Here is a 22,409-nt window from a genome sequence, read left to right on the forward strand (position 1 = left end):
ACATTGTAAAACCATCTTGGTATAAAAGTGAAAAAAAGGAAGACACAAAGACATTCGTTTTGGGTAACAAAAAAACAGCTTGTTGAAATGCCCTATTTACAGCACACAATACCCCCAACTTGTTTACTGGAACGATGCCTATGTTATCTCCGTAGCAGTGTTTTTGTAAACAGAATGCTTGTTTTACGTAGAATGGTTGAATACGGGGTGTGGCAGCATACCTGGCCACAGGTATTTACCATCCAATAACAGGTGTCACATGGTCTACCTGGTCCTTTAGTCTTTTTACGCAATGTGCCAAATAAAAATGGTGGCGCAAACAAATAACGAGGTATCAACTGGATTATTCCGTAATTCGGAAGCGCAATGATCAATGCAATTCAACACTATGAAAACTAACCTCCTTCTTTGTCTTTTGTAATCGGAGACTTTTGTTTTTCTTAGTGGAAAGGCTGATGAGAGGAACACTTAAATCACAAACTACGCAACGTAGAAATTAAGAGAGGCGCTCTTTGTGTGTGTTAAAAAGGGATGACTTTCTAAGATGGCTTTGGACAAAAGAGTAAAAGAAAAGGTTTTTACCAGTGTAGCAGGCAAGAATCACCCCTTGTCAGAATGAACCCAGGTATACATGTATTTTGGTCTGCTACACTGGTTCAAATGTATAACTCATTCTGTTGGCCAAAGGAACTCTTACCACCATGGGCTTTGTTTGGAAGAAACTTTTGTCTTCTCCCAGCCTAACAACCGTTGACAGGCATGGGTTTATTGTCCTAATGCTGACCTTCCTTTTGACAGTGTCTGGTCGATATGAAAGATTTATAATGGGATCTGCAAACTGTTATGTCCTGAGTCACATGCAAAGCCGATGACATCTCATGAAAAATGGTTAGATTAGTGAGCCAGATAAACAATGATATAAGAGGTTTTTTTGTTGTGATAAAAGACAGAATCTTTTAATGAATCATCATGGCAAATTATGTTGAAGACAGTCTGGATATTTTCATAAGCAACAGCAAAGGCTTCATGAAATATAAATCATTCCAATTCTGGTTGATAAGGACCAGACACAGTCCCCAAAATGTCAGAATGTTTAATCATAGATTGTGTATTAGTGAAAAGTTTTGCTTACAGTCAAACTATGTAAATGCTTTAAATTTCCCAGGAACATATCTAATGCATGTTGATGTGAAATGATTGTTGAAGCACAGGTTCCTCTGTACTTTAAGTTATTCAAGCTACCACCCCGCCCCACTCCTATCATTGAGAACAGGCAATGTTGAATGTTTAGGGAATAGAGTTATCAGATTTCAAGCAGGAAATGACTAGAGAAAAATTTACTTCCTCTTGAACAGGATGTTCTTCCTTCTGGGTGGTTACTAAGACATTTCATGTGGTACATTTGTAAAGAATAAAAATTTGCAACTGACATTCACAAAAACTCAATCGCGCTACTTGTGGCCATATGGATCCGTGGGCGGGTGTTAAATCCGAGGGTTGGCTCATTTTGCATTCATTGTTTGTATGGTTGCGTATAGCTAGCGGCCCCATGTATAAGGGAGCTTCTGCATGTAAAAGAAACATAACACACTTACCCGGTGTGCTTGGCTATAAATGCAAGCTGTAGTGAAAACATGCTGCACTATTACAAGTTTTATCTATTAGCCAACGAAAAAGCGCCATGCCTTGTCCTCAGTCTGAGGTCGACCTGAAAGAAAGAAAATCCATATGATTTACTGCATCTGGTCATTTCAAATCAGATTAACCGTATTCAGGGCATCGATTGATTTCTATAAACGCTTTTAAGGTAATGATGACTAATATGGGTAATCGTTGTCTATTATATTATGTTATTCCGTTTAAATGATGGGACCATAAATGAAAACTGAAACAAATGGTCTTTGCATAAGTTATATTTTGTACATTTCTGTATGTAGCACTCAATTGTGAACTGTTACTAATTCTCAACATTTGTTTTACGTAGGCTAAACTGCCAGCTGACCGCAGCGGCATCGATGGCGAATGCGAGACGCCGTCCGTTTCCTCCGACGGAGACGAGCGCGGGACCTGGGGAAACCACATGGAGTTCTTCCTGTCGTGCCTCGGATTTGCCGTTGGGCTCGGCAACGTCTGGCGTTTTCCCTACCTCTGCTACAGGAACGGGGGAGGTAAGTTTGAATCAGATCTTTTTGAAGTCAAAATTTTTTAAATCCTATCTCAGAACATTGCTGAAATGAAGTTTAACCTTTAGAATGCTAAGGTGTCTGTTTGGCACCAAAAATGTATTAGTAACGCGGTTTGACAGCAGTGAGGAGGTTAAAAGATTGCCATTCTAATACAAGTAGGACACTAAACGAAGTGCAAAAGTGCAGCATTGCTTTCTACTCTGTAAACTTTAAAACTGACACATTTCCAACACAACTAGAAACCTCAGTTACTTTTTGACCCAAAGTTTAAAGTAGAAGAGAAATTTTCAACTAATGATGAATATATCTGGCTGTCCAGATGCTCTCGCTCATTAAAAGCCCCGAACGGTTTATTGCCCATCGTTAGAATTCCCAAGACGACCATTACAAGAAACCCTGATCTTGTCCATCTTGAAAACCATTTAGAAAAAGTAGGTCGTGTGCTGCCAGTCTGTCCATTACCTTTCTAGGTCAATGTGTGGACTCGTAAACTCTATATGAACCTAGGGTGGAATAGAGTTTATCTGAAACATATGCCAGATGGTTGAAAGTGCACAACTAACAGTGCTTCGCACACAGATTTCGACGACCCAGTCGTAACCTTGTGTAACGTCTCTACTGGCAACGTCCGCTAGTTTGCTTGCGTCACATGCATCCGCACAGGCCAACTTGGTTACAAAATTGTTCCATGCAATGTTTTTGTGTTTAGTGTTCCGATGTGTCAAATGTAGGTTAATGTAAAAGTGATGCAACGCAAAGTCCCAAGTCCACTACAATAGTCTTGCGCAGTCCTAGATGTGTTGCCTCGTAAAAAACAAAGTCCGTTAGAGAAAAGTATATTTATAAAGTCTTAGACACAGTGTACAGTTCTAGCTGGTACTGTAACGTTACTTCTGACTTGTGGGGGCATTCAAAGTTCAACTGTACTTCAGGCCATAGTTTTTTTACGAGCAGTTTTGATCACACCGTTTTTGTCCAAAGATCTAGACTTGCTGGCGCCATTGACAGCAGACACGCTTTTAAGTTGTTTGACAAGTGCAAGAGGAGCAATAAAGATGTAATAAACATTCATAATGTGACGCCAGGACTGATTTTTATCTGGCCTCGGTATACGTTACAAAACGTTTTCTAACATAGTCTTGGCCGATTCAAGTTTTTATATCTTTTTGTGAGACCAAAATCTTTGTATCCTGAACATAAGAAAAAAAATTCTTATTGAATACTGAATACGAGAATGTATATTCAAAATTCACATTTGTATATATATATATATATATTTTAGATAAAGAATGATAATATTTGTATCCGAAAAATGAAAAAAATTCTTATTGAGTACTGAATAAGAGAATCTACTTTGACATACTATATTTCATAGAGGAATGAAAACATTTGTGTCCTAAAAATGAAAACAATTCTCATTGAATACTGCGTAAGATAATATGCATTAGCATATTATATTTCATGTAGAAATGAAAAAGTGATTTAACAATTTTTAGAATTGACTAAATCTATGAATACCTTCCAACAATCTTTTTGTTGTATTTTTCCTTAGGTGCGTTCCTGATTCCGTATGTGTTTTTCCTGGTGTTTGCCGGCGTTCCCATGTTCTTCCTGGAGTTGTCGTTTGGACAGTTTGCCGGCACTGGACCCATCACCATCTGGAGGGTTGCACCCATGTTCAAGGGTAAGAACGTTAGTAACGCAAAATCAGGACTGTAGCATGTCCAGAACACAAGATATCATAACCTGAAATCCTGCTGCAGTACCATGGAATGCCACTAGGATGCTCGTAATCTAATCATTTCTTCATTTTGCCAACACATACCAACGTACCAATTATCATTAAGATCAATCTAAAACTTCTCGAGTTATACAGTTCACAAAAAGTGAGACACACGCATACGCAGAACCAAAAACATAACCTTCTTGGCAAAGGTTAAATTATGGTTTTGAAAAGTTGCATTTTTGTGTCCTCTGAAGGAAATAAAGTATAATTTTTGAATAAGTTATGTAGACAATAGCATGACGCATTGTTCTTTGTCTAGGTGTTGGATTCGCGATGGTGATGATCTCGTTCTTGGTGTGCATCTACTACAACGTGATCATATCGTACATCCTCCACTACCTGTTCGCTTCCTTCACGAGCGTACTGCCGTGGATCACCTGTACCAACGACTACAACACCGACGACTGTGTGTAAGTACAGTACCAAGTTTTGTGTTAGGCATTTCTAGTCGCAAAACAGGTGCAGTTGAGAAAGATTTGGTATGTTTTTTTATTTCGCGGTAGGGAGGAAATGGAGTGTTCACGGTGGTTTTATGTATGCGTTTGAAACAATAGTAGCACTACAGTCATAGGTGGGCAAAAAGGTTTGTGATGGTTTTAAGTTTGCACTGAAGAGTTCACCATGAAGACCACGAACATAAAACCACCGTGAACATTTCTGCATTTACAGTATTGTATATTGATCTTGTAGTACAGTCAAAACTGCCTAAAAAGACCACTTAGGAGACAAATACAATGTGGACAGGTGGTCATTATAGGTAGGATTCTTAATGCTTGTGTCAATGGAAAAATTATCTAGGACCACCAAAAAGTGGTCACATTGGCCAGGTGGTCCTTGTATGGTGGTGGTCGCTGGTACAGGTTTGACTGTAAGTTGTACGCATACAAGTACGGATTTTTTGTAATATCTGATTTATAATTTGTTTCTGGATTTCTTAGTGAGGGCGGTCAGGTGAAGATGGCGTTCGAAATGTACAAGTGCAACAACATCGGCGGAGACTACTTCAATGGAACGTGCTTCAACGCCACCATGAACGCCACGGCCGCCATGATGAACGAGACTCTGCTGAACACCAACTTCACCCGCGTTTCTCCCACCGAGGAGTACTGGAAGTAAGTTTTCTACACTACAGATTAATTGGATTGTCCTTTTATCCGATGGGAGTGAAGTTTTGCTTTTGAAAATTAGTATCAAGATTGATTGGATTGTCCTTTCATTCAATGGTAGTGAAGTAAATGCATTGCATTGGAAAAGTAGTGCCAAGATTGATTGGATTGTCCTTTTGTCCAATGGGAGTGAAGTAGTGAAGTATTGCTTTCAGCTTGTCTGGGTGTTTCTGCAGTACCCAATATACACAATGTGCCTTTGCACTGTATCCACGATGCGGCTATTTTTGTTTGTGGGACTGTAAAGGTGCCAATGTAGTAGGGATAAGGGGTGAATATGCCACCTCTATATGCCCTGTTCAATGCCAAGGGTCTTGTCACAATGATACAGTTATCCAGTATGGGTTTGTTTGCACGTTGCCCATGACAAGCACTTGTAACAGCTTGGTTGGAAAAAACAAGTTCAACTATCGCTTGCACAACAAGTCTGATAATTGATTTCAAGAGATGGTGGGGCCTTCGTTTGTGTATGTTTTGGCACGCGTTCAAGTATAACACTGTACCAGGCACTTTTATCCAAAGAAAACACCACTGGGCTGTGATATATATGGGGTTGCATGGTACAAATATCTCAAACAGTTGCCAGAAATTGCAGGCGGTTTAAATCATTACTATTATTACTGTCGGTGTTAAGAATAGATCATTGCAGTTCAGAATGCCAAGCTAAGTAAAGAAAGTACTGTAAGTGTAACGAATTACTAAGTACTGACACCTTTCTAGTATCTGTCTTAAGTTCACAGTTTTGCAGTCAGCTATTTCAACTTTGAACACTAAGAGTAAGAAGCCATAAACTCCTGATTTTCACAAACTTTAGGTGCAGCGAAGGAAGTGACTCACTGCCAAACAGCTACTTTGGCTGGTGGGATTATGTCATTTGGTATCACATGAACAATATGTGACAGGCATGTGACATGACCCCACGCTTGCCCCCCAGCAGACAGTTATGGAACGTATGCATGCCATGTCCACATCGCTACTGTATGTCCACATCGCTACTGTAAATCAATTTACTTTCACTGCAATTTGTTTAGCAGTTGGAAGGAAAAGAAGGTTTTCGCTGTAATTTAAATTTGCGGTTGAAAACAATTATGTAGTACAGTAGTAATACATTGGAAATGTATATTCGTGTTGTCAAGAATTTGCATTGGAGAAGTAATACACCAGGAAAACAAAGCCAATGGGAAAGTTTCCGGATTTACAGTATCTACATGTATCAGTAGATGACTAGACGCTAGTTAAACAGTTCGCTCCCTTTGAACAATGGCAGATATTTGACATTTTCACCTCGCCAGAAGCTACGTTTGACTCGTGCTTTGTCAACGCCCTGAAGATACACGCGTGTCATGGTGGGGGTTATGTTTAGAGTAATGCAAGATATTGGCTCGAGGGTCAAAATTAGTCAGCTTTAATGATCTTACCAGCCTTTCTTGTTTGCTCCCAACGCACAGTATTTTTCACATGTAGATCCACAAAGGTGTTCAACTGTTACATTTGTGGGCCACTGTTGAGTACCTTCACTAATTACAACACACAAAAAAAGGACCTTTGTCTCCAATCCATTAGTCCACTGACGAGAGCTTTTAGTATTAATAGCACTGAAGAGAACGCAGGTAAAGATAGCCACTGTTTCTAAGTGACCAAACGTAATATAACCAAATTGGGTCAACAGAAAGCTTTCTGCTAATCAAATTATTTATTTCCGAAAAGTTGCATCAGCCATGGTGCTTTTTGGGTGTTACAGCTGCACTGGTCACAGCTTGGCTTTTGGGGTTAATTGTTATTTGTAGCTGGACATCATTTCAAGGTGGCCAGTCCATTTTAGGACAGGAACTGCCCAAGGGTCTGTAACGTTCATAGAATTGTTTTCATGCCTAAAGATCTGGAATGGCCCGAGACAAAGAAGCATATTCAGGAAAGCTGTTTTTTTTTTTTACACAGTTTAATACAAAGAAGAAAGATGCTGTTTCTGTTGAAGTAAAGGTCCGTATTACAATGTAAGAAATAGAACATAAATTGGAAGCCATATTTTGGCAGCACGGATGATAATTAATATTGGGAATATTTTACGTGTGACAGCTGTTCATCGGTTGCTACATTGACTTCATGAAGTAAACGTGTATCAAACAAAATTTTATCACCTACCACAGCTGTTGCCCATCTCGATTGCATTTATTTGAATTTTGCGTACTCTGCTGCTTTGAAAACAAACTTCAAGGACACTGACTGTTGGGAATTTGAGCACAGATATATCATATATGCAGACAGACAATCCAAAAATAATACTTAACTTCCTTTGGGTAAAGCAGTAATCCTAATTCCATAGCGAAAGACATCCTGTTAAAGGTTTAAGTAGAATCATAGTATCAGAAGGTGGGGGGTTCAAACCCCACCGCAGCTTAATTGGTCCTGTATCTGGTTTCTTAGTGTGCGCCTGCACGAGAATACCCTCCCGAGATTACACTGAGATTACACTGCGTGATACTGCGAGATCTTGTTACCTAGTACTTAGCAACCAGTATTTACTGTGTGTAACTAGGGTCTTTGGGGAGGTTTGGGCCATTAATCAAGCCCAAATCAGCTGTCTTTTAAGAATTTAACCTCTTGCCTGTGAAACATGTGTGCACCTTTGGGGATATCACTAGCTTACTCACAGATATTGGGGTCACCGCCTGACTGGCATACCAACGGCATAAGGCTTACTTCACTCTTTTTAACTCATCTTTTCACCTTTTTATCCAGTTTCTACACGGTAACCTTTCTATTTCTTATCAATCTCATACTTATTCCTGCTTACTGCCATAGTTCCTTTCAACCCTGTACATTTCCTTTTCCTCCCATCCGTCATCGAAAAGGCCTGCTTCTAACACGTGGGTTGCAATGATCTGAGTGTCCAGTATGTAGGTTACACCTCAAATTGGTCTTAAAATATCATTAAACTGCAGAAAACAGTATAAAACAGTGTTTATATGCAAACATAATATTATTGGCAGTAATACAGGCCAACTCGGGCGTTTTTTTCTCTATAAATTTTCTATATTCTGGTCACATAGAGTAAATGCTGACACCCAGCACCCCCCACCCCACCCACTCACCACATGGCTGTTCACAAGGCATAGTCATATTACTTTCTGTGTGTATTTTGGTATTTTCTATAGATGTTGTTGTTCTTATTCAACCTTCCAGCATGTCTGCAAACCTAGGGCTATTAGATCATATCCAAAATTTATCAAAGCTTTGTCGGTTCTGTGGAGAGTCTGTCCTGAAAAAGGATGACAAAGAGAAAAACAACAAACCCTTCCCTTGTATTGAATATGCTCAAGAAATCTCTAAGGTTTGGCGGGTTGATGTGCATCGAGACAGGAGTTACCAGCATCCCCCATCCTTCTGTCAGCGATGCCGGATGAAATTGTACAAACCACCTACAGTACACCCCCCAACACGTGTGTCATGGTACAAGCACAACTTTGGCCAAGCTTGTATGCACTGTGAAAAAGTTTTGTCACTGGCCAAGGGGGGTAGACCAAAAAAAAAACGAAAGCCTGGAAGACCAAAGATGCAGACAGCTGAAAAGGGGGACAAGGTTGAACAAGAGCCAAGTACTAATCATGGAAATGTATCAAAAGAGATATTCAATACATTGCCTGACATGCTGGAGGACCATCCGTTTGATGAGAATAGATTTGAGCCCATTTGTAACCTTAATGCATACAAATGTGGTATCTGCCAGTCCTTCCTGTACCTACCTGTGGAAACACCATGCGGTCATATTTTCTGTTTTGAGTGCATCAGTAAGTCGTTTCAGCTGGCAAATACCAATAGCATTGACTGTTCAATGTGTAAAACACAGGTAACACCAAGTCAGGTAAAACCAGTCTATAGAAACTGGCTGTCGTGTTACACCCAGTTAACATTTTCTTGCAAAAACTGTACTACTCAACTGAGGTTAGAGCAACTTAAACACCACACTGAGTGCACCTCAAAACAGGAAACCACAGAGGACCCCCCTCCCCCTTCGGTTACTAGCGCACAACCTGTCAAGGTTATCATTGTTGTGCCCCCTACTGCAACTCAAGGGCCCCTTTTACCAGCTAACCCCCCCATTTCCAATAACAGCATAGTTCAAACACCTCCCCACACCATACCATCTTCAGCTTCTACCAACACCCCTATAGCTTCTACATCTAGCCATACTATGCCTTCCACAAGTTATGGTAAGGTCACCGTCAACCTTAATGACGAAGGTCCATTAACCGCAGACCAGGAGGATGTTTTGACCTCTTTTGTTCGCCGGAAAATGGCAGAGGCTCCTGACAAAAGGAGCGTGCAGGTCAAAACTGGAGGACAGGTATGAAGCAGACATTTCATGTTTCTCATCTCAATTCTTATATTCAACATGACAATCAGAAACTTTTATCTTTTACTACAGAGACTACATCACTAAACAAAGATGTGCATAAATAAATTTTATGTACATTTAAGAAAACAGCAAAACAAACAGCACATGAACATACATTGTCATCAGTTGACGTACATTTGTAACTTAGTTAAATACATTGCATAGTTGTCGTATGTAATAAGAAAAACCGCCTTTCCTTTGAACATCTTGATGGCAACACTTTTTTTCTTTCATTTTCTAGCCCTTAAATCTAGTTCATATACCAAAGCCTAGGAAGAGATCTAGTGAGACAACACCCTCCACTCAAAGAAAACAAGCCAAGTTGATGCAGGGTGTGAGGGACAAGGCCAGTGGTAATGATTCCGCATCTCTGCTGAAGGCCGAGCTCCAGCTTCATCCTCGTCACGAGCTTCAGCGATTGCTGCAGGAGTTGGAGCTTGACAAGATCGTTGTCCCACATGGGCACCTGCTGGCGGCAAAAGTGGGCATGGGCATGAACTGGAGCCAACTAAGAAAACTTAAAAGGTATATTGTTGGCATTGAGAACATTTTGTTTTTTTTAGCTTTGTTTGCTACACTTTTTAAAAATCCAACACATGCATATATTACCTAAAACCATGTAACTATTTTGTATAAGGTGGCTGAAACAGTATGGGGTCAAGATGGAGAGTGAGGCCATATCAAGGAAGCTTGCAGCAGAGATGCTTTCTGGATTCAAAGTGGAGGCAGAAAACCTACCATTTTCTGTCAAGGGAGACAAAGAATCCACAGTGAAGCTCCTGCCCTGTGCATATGTGACCTCCCTCAGAGATGCCATCTACGACTACCTGGAGAGGAGCAATACAGCAAAGTAAGGAACTGTCCTTTTCATTTCAACAATCACTGAATAAGGTGAGATTAAAGCTGTAACAGGGTCGACTGTCTAAACTTTCTGACATATATTTTTCTCCTTTACAATTACAGCAGCCTTATCTGGCATGACAAGACCATACCAGAGGGGGAGATCTGGATCAAGGTTGGGGGGGATCATGGCGGGGGGACATTTAAAATGGCCTTTCAGATCCTGAACAAAACGTCCCCAAACTCACAGACGAACACCACTGTCTTTTGCATTTTTGATGCAAAAGACACCAGAGAAAATCTTACACTTGCAACCGGCCGGTATGCTCAGGAACTGAAGGACCTTCAAGTTTCAAAGTGGAGGTAAGTTGAATCATAGTTCTGATTTGATTTTGACAGACACAAGACAATTTTTCTTTCAAATGTACAAAACTAAGTTGAATCTTACAAGCTCAATTCCTAAAAATCCTTTTGCAGGAGCAAAGATGGGAAGGAGTTCCAGCTAAGGGTGTTTGGAGCAGGGGATTATGCGTACCTGTGTCTCTGGTACGGGTTGTCTGGTGCTTGTGGTAAGTACCTTTTGATTACTCAATTCAACATATTCGTCACTTAACTATGTCTACCTATCACTAAGCAACGGTTACTAGATTTTGCCTCTAAGTTTGTCTTGTTTCATATCTACCACAGGCTCCCACCCTTGTTTGTGGTGCCACATAAAGCTGGATGAGCTGAAAGACAAAGACGACAGGCGTTTGCACATCCCTCCCAGGACCCTGGAGAGCCTCGCGGAAGATCACCGCAAGTTCATCACTGTTGGCAAGGGCAAACTGAAGGACGCCAAACACTACAACAATGCAGTTTGCCCAGTGATGTATGCAGTGCCCATAGAACAGGCAAGTTAATCATTAGATATTTAATTTACTATAATAACATAATAACATCTATTCCCTGCCATGGGCATAGCACACAATCAAACTAACTGTCCTATATATTTTTTCACAGGTAGTGATACCTGGCCTGCACATTAGTCTAGGTGTCTACCTGAAACTTTTCAACCTTTTTGAGGCCGAGTTGCAGGACATTGATCTCAAAATCCAGTCCTACACAGCTAATGCCTTCAAGGAAGGTGAGGCAACAAGGGAGGAAATCCTCTCCGATGAGCACTTGGCAAGGTTTAAAGGTTACCTTGATGCCATTGATGAAGCCCGGGCTTTCGACCACCAGGCAGAGGCCCTGGAAGAGGAGATCGAAGAACAGGAATGCAACAAGCTGGCTTGGCTGGCCTACAGCGATGGTGCGGATGACTCTATGGCCGAGGAAATCTTCACTGAGGCCTGCAGCATGATCGAGGACCTGACTCAGAGGAAGGAAACTTTGGTAAGTACACCCTGCCATAATTTTGACTTAAGCTATGGGCTGGGGTTCCTATGTGAGCAGGGTCTTCACTCTACATGTAAGAGGGAAAATTAGAGTGTGTGTATTATATAAGTCTGGTCCAGTAATCACTCAATGTCTAACTGACATGTTCATTATTACGTCTCCATGCAGAGGGAAAAGGCCGAGAACATCAGAAAACGGACCTCTGTGAAGATCGGGCAGGGTCCGTTGACATCAGAACTCGACATTGTGCTTAATAAGTACCGGGTACGGAGGCAGGCCTACCACAGCAACTCGTTCATTGGAAACCATGTGCACAGAATGCTAAAGGCAAGTACATTATAATTGTATACATCCTTGCTCTTGTTTTTAGGCATGACAAACCTGTAGTTATATCTAAATTAGTTGACAATGACATAATGTCTAATCTCCTGGGGTGATGTTTTGTTCATTTACACAGGATGATGCCATAGAAGGCCTTACCTCTGCTGTGAAAACCACCATCAACAGCATCATGGGAAATTCCGATAATCTACCAATATCACTTATGCCATTGGTAACAGCAACCGCTGAGAAGTACAAACAGCTTTTCACGCTGTTTGCACAATGTCATAAGCGATACTCCAGAAGTGAACCCATGAATGAGGAGGCAGTCAATGAGCTGGGTAAGGTTCTACTCAAATTCTACATGTTCATTAACATATGATTGAATTCAGCTTAGTTCATTTATAACACAGTAACCTTCAAACATTGACATGTATTACTATTGTTTTTCCAGCCCGTGCTATCACATCATTCATGGCATTCTACCGTGAACGTGTGCCAAACGGTACGGTACCTGTAAAGATGCACATGTTAGAAGACCACGTCGTGCCGTGCATTCGGCGCTGGGGCTTCGGGCTGGGCTTCCTTGGAGAGCAGGGTCTGGAACAAGTCCACGCCTTGTTCAACTCCATCTCCAGGACAACCTGTGGCGTGGCAGATCCCGTGGCCAGGCTCAAGTCTAGCCTTAAGGAACACCTCATCGGTGTTAGCCCCGATCACAAGGGTGGTGTCCCTGAACCTGTCCCAAGGAAAAAGAAAGACTAAATGTTAACTACTATTATATTATAATTTGATAAAAACTTTTTGTACATTGTATACAGATCTGGTAGTAGACAATACTGTACAAGAAACAGCACATTTGATAATTTAATCATATTAATAATTATCAGCATAGCCAAAGTGCCATAAAGACTAAGTGAAATGCAAGCATTATATAATATTTCCACAATTGTAATTTGTATACAAGGACATTATCTTTGAGACCTAACCAACTACATTGTTTAAGAGAAGGAAATACCATGACAATGTAAAATACTAGACTAGTAGTACTGTTACTTATATTCTAACTCCATGATTATCCTTTTGTATCACATAGGGACACATGAGGTCTGACTGAGTGTTTAAAAAATGCAATTGTATAAAATCATGTGTCTTATATTTTCTGTTATTCTGATATTATTTGCACAGACATGCATATATATGACAGTATATCAAACTGAAGTTAAAATATAAATACAACTAAAACAGACTATTAAACTCCATCTTAATGGACAAAATATACAGGAACAGAGTATTTGATCTCAGAAAATTGTAAAGTTTATCTTCAACCTGTGCATTGAATTTTACTGGGGGGGAGGGGGGCGATACTGCTATGGGGTGAACGATAGCGTTTTAACAACACTTGGCCTTCTAATCGACCAAAACAACTTCTTCTGACGTAAATTCACAAGCTAATTTTGATCTAAGGCAAAATATTGCAGTATTATGGGGCAAAATACAGTATAAGGATTATGCAAATTAGGCAATATGGCCGAAAAATCGGGAAAACCTACCTTTTTTCCACGTCCTCCAGCGCTGCACACAAAAATACATTGTTGACAAGCTGCCCCCTAGTCGGATTACGATCGATCCAACTGACTATTTTCGGTGTTTTCGTAGATTCAAAAACAGGGGAAGCCGTCAAAATCTCATCCTCAACTTTGTACTTCCTTCGGCACTTCTTCATACCGACCCTGCACTTTCAAACCCGCCGATTTCAGAAATTTTTGGTCGGAAACGCGAGTAAACAGCTCCGAACGGAAGCTAAGAAAGATGGCTGCCTCTTCCACCAGAATGAAGGGACCTCGTGACCAAAATTGCGGTCTATGATTGGTTGAAATCGGTAGAGTCAGTTCAAAACCTGCAGTGTACCCACGCGTCCGCATGGTGGCGCAGGCAGACTTGTACCTCATTATAATAGCATTACATCATCTTGAATCTCGCGCTTGCGCAAACTAAGGCGCTGAACACAAACCGCGGTGACCCCCAACCTGACCATACCAAAGACGTGAAAAATCATACACACTGCTTTCTCTTCTTAGCACTTAATAGAAACACACTCCACTACCAGTGGGCTAGCCACTTACTGTTGTGGCCTGCATGGACCAAGGGCTATAGAAACAGATAGGTGTGGGAAGGGTTTTAACTTTTGATATATCTCAGCCATCCCTTGATGAGCTGGTAACTCTCAACTTCACTTCCTGTCACTCGATGAACTCTGACCTTCACTTCCTGTCACTAACTGAGGCTCATCTTCTGTCCTAGGCACTTTGTGCTGCAGATCTCTGACGGTATTGACGACATGGGTGGGATCAGCTGGTCCCTGACGCTCTGCAACCTCCTGGGATGGATCGTGGTCTTCTTCTCTCTGGTCAAGGGAGTCAAGTCATCTGGCAAGGTAAGACTAAATCTCTTCTATGAGTTAAGATATCTACCACCCAAAAATAATCTCCTGAAGTACTAAGAAAAGCCGCCAAGAGACCCAAAATCTATAAAATGATAGAATAGTACCTAACCAAATTTCACGACAATCCATCCATAGCTTCTTGAGTTATGCTATTCAACCACATTTACAAAGACTTCCAAAAACATAACCCTTCTTGTCGAAGGTAATAACAAAACAGGCACATTTACATCATTTTGTATTTCTATTATATACAAACATTGAATAAAGCACCCATTCTATTTGGTTGTGCCAATCATTATAGTGTTTCTAACTCGTTCGTTGTTCCATTCCAGGTTGTGTATTTCACCGCCACGTTCCCGTACATCGTGCTGTTCATCCTTCTGATTCGCGGACTGACCCTTGACGGCGCCATGGACGGTGTCTGGTTCTACATCAAGCCGGACTGGAGCCGCCTGGCTCACCCCAAGGTGTGGATGGACGCCGCCGTGCAGATCTTCTACTCACTGGGTGCCGCCTGGGGTTCTCTCATCACCATGTCCAGCTACAACCGCTTCAACAACAACTGCTACCGGTAGGCTGATGAAAAACATTTGTGCCTTCTTGCATGTAAATCCATTTGATAAACCATAATTTCCTCCCTGTATCACTCACGTGCAAACCTGAAACTAGCATGTGCAAAATGTATAACTGCATGAACCCAAACAGACTGAAAAAAGTACCTCTCCGGAAAGTAATAGTCTGTTTCGTTGACCCCATACCCTGGAATGTCTGTCAGGTGCCAACACAAGGTTGATAAATTACTAATTCTGGCAACTCTGATCTTCACTTTCTGTCACTGCAGAGAACAGGAGAAGCTCATGGAAAAAAAAAATGGGGAAACACAGATAAACAGACACACCAAAAACAGTACCTCCGGTTTCATGGATGTAACAAGCATACTGGGGATCAGATGTTAGAGTCTTTCTTTATATCTTTATATTCTAGTGTTAGAAATCTGCTGTCATTAAAGGTTTAAATGATTGACTTTCTTCCTCTTGTCTGTTCCAGCGATGCTCTGATCATCTCTGTAAGCAACTGTGCTACCAGTGTGTTTGCCGGCTTTGTCATCTTCTCCGTCATCGGCTTCATGGCCCACGAGATTGGCGTGCCCGTCGGAGACGTTATCGACCAAGGTGTGTACTAACTCATTAATTCAGTAGCAGTCGAAATGAAAAACTTTTCTCTGGATCTGAAATGTGTTTTTCTCTAAACGACCAAACTTGAGATAGACATTTGCTTGTAGTTGGCTTTCTCCTTGCTGTACTGACTAAGGTTCATTTAACTTTACCACACTTCAAGAGAGTTCACAGTATATAAAAGTTTGTTGTTGAAACAATAGTATTCGTAGTAACGCCACTGAGAACAGAGCAAATGCATGGGTGTGACAAATTTACAGGCCACTGAAGAAACATGTTGACAATGTTATGTTTTTGTTGTTGTTTACAGGTCCAGGGTTGGCTTTCGTAGCCTACCCCGAGGCGGTGTCCCTCCTTCCCATCTCCCCTCTCTGGGCCATTCTCTTCTTCTTCATGTTGTTCACCCTCGGGTTGGACAGTCAGGTACGGCAAGCTCCATTTTATAAACCCCCCCTCAGTACACAACATTTCATTTTACTTTGTGCTTGGGGTTAACAGGCTTGTCGACCAATCGGTGCCATGCTTCCTTTCTTTTCGATGGTTTGTCCTGCCCCCTCCTCTTGCGTTTGAGTAGTGGTCTAGTCCGAAAAAATTTCTCATTCCTGAAATACCAAACACGGATGTTAAATGTCATCTCTTTTTGGATTCTGGAAATTGTTATGAAAATCGTACTGCAATATAGTGGACCACTGCTGTTTATATTAGTGGATATGTTTCCGTGAATTTTTGAGAGGAGGTGGCAAAAGTAAGTCATCCTACAGCAAGGCAGCACTTGTGCCAAAAAATAGGATAATCGTCTAAGGCAGCAAATGTTCACGAAAAAACAATCATCAAGGAAATGTTTATGCCTATTACTTTGTTGCAAATCTCGCAACAGCAGTTCAAAAAAGAACATGCTTAGCAAGCAACAACGAATGCAGGCCATTTCTTTGCTTTGCATAGTAAAATGAAAATAAAATAAAATTTTTATCTGATTTAGTTGATACCTGCTAGCACAGGAGAAACAACTATTGAAATACAATATGTACTTCCAAAAATATGCTTCAAGCAAGCAAAATTTTGCAACGAATCGATTGCATGATTGGTTTCAATACAAAGCTTTTCTGCCTTGCCTTCGTACGCTTTGGCTTAGAAGATATTTGCGTAGCTCGACCAACTGCGAAAGAAAAGACAAAGTTCAAGGTGTGATATACTGATGCACTGATACACAACGCTACAGTTTTGAACTGGTGCATGGTATTGCAACATCCTCATCACTGATTTTCTCCTGCTAGCAGACGTCACGACAGAGACCAGCCTGTAAGCCACCTGCACTTTCCTTCACGCACTCTTCTCTTAAAGACATTGTCAGATTTTGTTGGACTTACCCTTAAAAAGCATTTTAGAAAAGCTTTCGGTCAAATTTGACCCATTGTTTGTCTTCTATTGAAACATTTTCAGAATTCCGATTCCAATTAATTTCTGGACACAAAAGACTTTTGAAAACTTACCACAAACAAACGCACAACGTTTTTTAAAGAAATTTAACTCCTAACATACATGGAGATTTAAAGAACTTGCATTCAAGTATGGTAATCCGACAATGCCTGACGATGTCAAGAGAGAATTGTGCTCACAGCATGCCTGTACTGTATTAGTGTAGAAATTATTTTGTGGAGAGAAGGTTGTATATTCATATAGTGGTTGTTGTCTACACTGTTAAAAAGTAAAAGTACTTTGTTAAATTCATCAATTTTTTAAAAGAAACAGTGAAATCTACATGAAAGTTTGGTCATGAAGTCTTTAAACTATGGACTAATATACGAAATTCACAGAATATGCAACCTTCTCTTGGAACTGGCAGTATCTTATCAATGGAGACAAAGAGCTATATATTAAAGAAGTACCAAAATGGAAGAAAAGTTATTTAGTTTTTTTTTTTATGAACAATGTCATCACTATTACCTTTGTTTGTCAAGAACCTTTGTATACAATGGGCATTGATAAACAAAGAAGGATATGAGAGAAAATCCAAAAAAACCTTTTTTTTAATTCAGTCTTAAGTCGGATGCCATTTTAGGTATTCCATTAAAAGAAGAATTCTTCATGATTTTTGGCCGTCGTATCACACTATTTTATGTACAGGCTATGTTACACGTGAATGATATTTCATAACTTTCTTGCTAAGAAACTGCCAGAAATTTTGTGTGATTTTGCTCTTCCCTAACTTTGCAAAGTGCATTTTCTTGCAGAAAACCCATGGATATACATATACCACTATGGTATTTCAAGTCAAGATGTGCATTGTTGATAATGCACAAAGCCCCCCCCCCCCACTTTGCCCCCAATATATTTACTGATATCCCATATCCCCTTTGCTTGCAGCAAGACTTCTGTATCCTTGTTCCATGCTCTGCTCTCTTTATCAACATGACCAAATGTTGATTCTTTCAAAGAGAACTTGAAAAATTCCTTGCCGAAGGGTTTTAGGGTAAAAAGCACATCTTTATCCAAAAAAAAAATGTTTAAAGTTTTTTTTTTAGTTATGTCACCGTCCAGAAAAAAATGTGGATTCCAAAGTAATAGCAAGACAGACATTTGAGCGTGGGACAAGGAAAAGAGCAGAAGTGTATAAATATACCCTCAGAAATTGTACAGCAGTTCTCTGGAAACTCTTTTGTTTTTAGTGTTTTTAAAGTTTTGTCCTAATGTTTACTAGTTTTAGATAAAAGTGATAAAAGTCTGTGCCAAAGATCTCTGTAACATCATCGGTTGAAGTTGCTTGGCTGTGGTATACACACAGTGAGGCAATTGTAAACTTCTCTCTCTGACATAAAACTTGAACGTATGATCAAATTATCACTTAAGGATACATCTAATAATTTTTAGTAACTATGCGTTTGGAAACTGGAACTTCAATGTTGGAAGAAAGCTCATGTGTTCCTTCCAATGTCTTTTTTCTTCAATTTTCATTGCTTGAAAAATTCTCTTAAACTTTCCAGAACAATCACGCTTGAAAGAAAGAAAAAAAACAATTGTCATTTCTTTTGAGTCCTAAGAATTTGGACAGATTTGGAAATAGGAATTGAAAACAATTGATGACTTCTTACAGAGAGGGCAGTTTACTTCACGAGGGGGGGATTTGTGATGATATTGCTCTGCCATGAAAAGTTTTCCCTCCACAAAATCCAAGGGTGCAAACCCACTTGACAAATCAAGAAAAGAAGTAGTCTTTTCTTAATGCAATCTTTAACCTTTGGAAAAAGACATGTTGTGGAAAAAAAGAAAACTTTTCATGGCAGTCCAGTCAAGATGTGCCAGAGATTTTTGCGACATTTATTCGAAAGATAAGAAAATGTGCTGAACAGCAAATGTTGAGACGTCAATCGAAATTAAAATTCAATCCAGAGAACTGCTACTGCCACCTAGTACACATGTACATATGCTGCAAATGATAAATAATCTGAACGAAGAAAAAAAGCCTTGTCTAAGGCTGCAATCGTGCTATTTGTCAAACCAGACTGACTGTAGATTTAGGATCAGAATGAAATTCAATGAAATACAGATGTTTCGTAGGATTGCCATAAACTTCAATATTTGTTAATTGTCATTTCAAATGTAGTGTCAACTCAGATATTCAAAGATAAAAACATGTCAGAGTCAGGTCAAATTTCAGAGAAACTTTTGGATGTATTCTTTTCATTTACAATGTTAATAGTAAACTTTTGAAACTATAGACCCTGTTCGTACAGTTTAAATGAGAGCTTCCTTGAAGAAAAAAAATGTCCATTGAGATGGAAAATTGCTTTTTTGCAAAACACAACCTCAAATGTTAAAAATAACTTGAAGAAAGTTTTCCAAAGATCTACTATTAAGTAATGCTTTTGATACTGCAAAGATGTTAGAACTGCTGTGATGTGGATTTCCTGGTTCAGAGTAATTCAGTGAAAGGGATGTGACGTTGTCTTGTATAACCAGCATCACTGTGTGGCGTGTCACACCGCAGGAGCACAATCTATGCCAAAGTCTGTCCTTTCATCTTTTGCTTGTGCAAAGTTAGATCAGCTTGCAATGTCTTTCTTTGTCCTGTCTACTTTTCACGATAATATTGTTTCTCTCAATGCTGTCTGTTTAAAGTGTATGTGTTCCTTAAACTAAACCACCCATTTTTTTGTTACATCACTGTTGTACAAAATTGAGGACAATTTTGCAATAAGGAGGAAAAAGAAACATTTTTTTCAGTTGAAACTGATGCAAAAATGATTTTGAAATGTTACCACTGGTTTTGTTAAAACTTAGAACACAACGACGTACATATGTTTTTTTAGCCCAATATCTTTTGCTATGTTTCACTAGTAAACAGTACATGATTTTTCCTGTCTGTTATGTTGTCTGCATCGCTACATGCATTGACCATGGCATCTCCATAAAACTTGTCAGAAGAAAAAAAGGTGCAATGCTTTCGCTTCATTTTGCTGCTATTCATGTGAGCGTCTTGTCTCACCCTTCCCCATCCCTTTCACTCAACTACTCTAGAACACATGTACCAAATGTAGTGCAGAAAAAGAAACAACAAGAAAACAGTACGATTTCCTGAGTTTAGAACGTCTTGCAGCTCGTAGCGGTTAGTGTGCATGAGAAGAGACATTTTAATTCCCGTGTTAATTCATGGTCTAATCTTTCTGGTCATCTCTGCTTGTTCACTATCCTCATTCAAGATGATAGTGAGTGGTAGGGGCTGGGCGTCCTCGCGGGCCTCGCCTTCGACCAGGTTGCGGCAGCGTTACGGTAACAAGTACGACATCTATTCCATCACAAGAAAACCTTTCCTTCCAATGATTGTGCTCCTCTCCTTGAGTTTTTAGTGGCGTGGCTTGATTAAGAACGTATATATTACGATGTTATATTATCAGCACGCAATCCAAAATGGCTGCTGGCTTCAGCAAGAAGCGGGTGGCAGGGTGCTAGGGTGGGGATAGTGTTATACGAGGGGGAGGGTCTAACAGCAAGAGCACTTCATACACACACTTTTTATGGAACTTTTGGTCAGAAGTCTTTGGCATTTCACCTGTAGTTAAAAGACAGAACTTTTACAAAGTAACTTGATCACATTTGGAAATACAACTCGGTGTGTGTCGTGAAGTTTTAGCTCTTCGCTAGTTCGCTAATGGAGCCAGCAGCCATTGTTGGCCCAAGATTGTCATAGAAAACCCTTAAGTCAGACAAAACGCACCTTTTATTATTCAAACAAGCAGCAAGCTCAGTTTTTGGAGCGTTATCCATTCCGACCACTCAAAAATTTGCGTTGTACACTTGAGGGTTTTCTAGGAGTTAAGGAACCAGGATCCTTAGTGCTACCCTTGCATAGAAAAAAAAATGTTTTGGCCAGAACATATTTTGGTGGGAAGTTTTGCTTTTGCCCAAAGTGAAAAGTATGGAAAAGAAATTGTAAAAAAAAAAAAATTGAAAAAGAACTTTATGGGTAGTGTTATTGGCAGTGGAATGTGTTGATTAGGTTCTTTTCTGCTGAATTGCTATATCCACACTAAAAAACATGTTTGTACCCCCAACTGTCAGTGCCCCTGTTCAACCCTGGGACATTTTCGTGACACATCTGAAATTAGCACATCACATACTAGATTCAGGTTTTTCTCTCTCGCAATGTTACAAACAATGTGCAATTTTTGATGTGTCATACCACCAGAAATATCTCGGCCTTTAAGCTAACAAAAAGAAAGCGAAAGAAAAATATATAACGTTGGACGTTAGCTGAGATAATTCCGGTGACGGGGAACGTAACGCGGGCACTGGCAGTCCGATTCGCTTTGCTATGTTCGGGTTTGTTGAGGAATGAAAAAATAAACCCATAAGTTTCATGTGTTTATTTGTCATGCACCACTTGGGCTACGGCCCAGTTTGTTTGTCATGCTCGTGTATATATACACATATGTATGATAGTATCTAACATGGAATGTGCTTGAAAAACAACATGCTTTATTTACAGAGCTTTTACAACAAGCGGGCTGCCTTACTCAAACTCCTAGACTTCTATTACAGATGCGAGGAGGCAGTCTACAACAAGTCACAGCCGTTTGTGGCCGCGTAATAATATTTTGCACCTGTATTTTTACTGCCGTAGTTTGGAATGTTGGAGGCTGTGCTTAGCGGGCTGATTGACGAGTTCCCGACCATCCTGCGACCCAACAAGACCTGGTTCACTCTGGCTATCTGTGTGCTGCAGTTCCTATTGGCTCTCCCCATGGTATCACAGGTACGTTTCATGAGTTCTTCCACATGGTATCACATGTACGTTTCATCAATTCCTCCACATGGTATCATATGTTAAAAAAGTATGGATTGTTGTTGCCGGTATTTGTTAAAGCGTTTTATTTTTGTGTACTGTTTATGTATGTTACATGTAAATCTGAAGCAAAATGTTGTTGTGTACTGTTTAGGGTGGTATCTACCTGCTGACAATGGTGGACTGGTACAGCGCTGGCGTTTCCCTCATGATCGTGGCTGTCACCGAGTGCCTTGTGCTGGCCTGGCTGTATGGTAAGTCTAGTTCTGTTGAATCAAGCTCATTTCACTACGGCACATCCATTTTAGTTTGCACAGCAATGAAAACACCAGTTTTGTGAAATCGAGTTGACTTACGTAGGGCTCAAAATTGATTTCTAAGTGCGTAGGAAAAAAATTTGGTGCACATCATAAAGATGGCAGCAAAACCTGGG

At 40.2% G+C, this 22,409-nt stretch overlaps 2 protein-coding genes and 1 long non-coding RNA gene across 4 annotated transcripts in view; 2 read left to right on the forward strand and 1 right to left on the reverse strand.

Moving 5' to 3' along the window:
- Positions 1-22,409, forward strand: part of LOC136436409 (sodium- and chloride-dependent glycine transporter 1-like) — a 35,504-nt gene that overhangs the window by 8,494 nt on the left and 4,601 nt on the right. The window contains exons 2-11 of the mRNA XM_066430375.1: positions 1,985-2,168; positions 3,739-3,870; positions 4,232-4,382; positions 4,911-5,084; positions 14,380-14,512; positions 14,854-15,092; positions 15,569-15,693; positions 16,007-16,119; positions 21,815-21,946; positions 22,131-22,230. Coding sequence (XP_066286472.1) covers positions 1,985-2,168; positions 3,739-3,870; positions 4,232-4,382; positions 4,911-5,084; positions 14,380-14,512; positions 14,854-15,092; positions 15,569-15,693; positions 16,007-16,119; positions 21,815-21,946; positions 22,131-22,230 — 1,483 coding nt within the window. The remainder of the gene's footprint in view (positions 1-1,984; positions 2,169-3,738; positions 3,871-4,231; positions 4,383-4,910; positions 5,085-14,379; positions 14,513-14,853; positions 15,093-15,568; positions 15,694-16,006; positions 16,120-21,814; positions 21,947-22,130; positions 22,231-22,409) is intronic.
- On the reverse strand, positions 9,498-13,742 carry LOC136436414 (uncharacterized). Of its 2 annotated transcripts, none has more exons than XR_010756040.1 (5): positions 13,629-13,742; positions 12,590-12,814; positions 11,560-11,727; positions 10,273-10,361; positions 9,498-10,000 (listed from the first exon to the last, which is right to left on the reverse strand). It is a non-coding gene; the product is annotated as an uncharacterized lncRNA (long non-coding RNA). The 2 variants fall into 2 exon arrangements; XR_010756039.1 differs by having other exon boundaries at positions 9,498-10,003.
- On the forward strand, positions 9,860-12,855 carry LOC136436408 (uncharacterized). Its single transcript, XM_066430374.1, has 9 exons — positions 9,860-10,059; positions 10,172-10,384; positions 10,498-10,737; positions 10,852-10,943; positions 11,062-11,271; positions 11,381-11,751; positions 11,923-12,081; positions 12,212-12,416; positions 12,530-12,855. The coding sequence occupies exons 1-9, from the start codon at positions 9,860-9,862 to the stop codon at positions 12,838-12,840; spliced, it is 2,001 nt and encodes a 666-aa protein (XP_066286471.1). The 3' UTR covers positions 12,841-12,855.

This window comes from Branchiostoma lanceolatum, chromosome 6, assembly GCF_035083965.1.
Source record: "Branchiostoma lanceolatum isolate klBraLanc5 chromosome 6, klBraLanc5.hap2, whole genome shotgun sequence".
Lineage (NCBI taxonomy): Eukaryota > Metazoa > Chordata > Leptocardii > Amphioxiformes > Branchiostomatidae > Branchiostoma > Branchiostoma lanceolatum.

Bases quoted from the DNA above. Each gene is read 5' to 3' on its own strand.
- LOC136436408 (XM_066430374.1), top strand. From the start codon at position 9,860: ATGCAGGGTGTGAGGGACAAGGCCAGTGGTAATGATTCCGCATCTCTG. The intron at 12,082-12,211 runs GCAAGTACATTA...TCATTTACACAG, and splicing joins ATGTGCACAGAATGCTAAAG to GATGATGCCATAGAAGGCCT. The intron at 12,417-12,529 runs GTAAGGTTCTAC...TTGTTTTTCCAG, and splicing joins GGAGGCAGTCAATGAGCTGG to CCCGTGCTATCACATCATTC.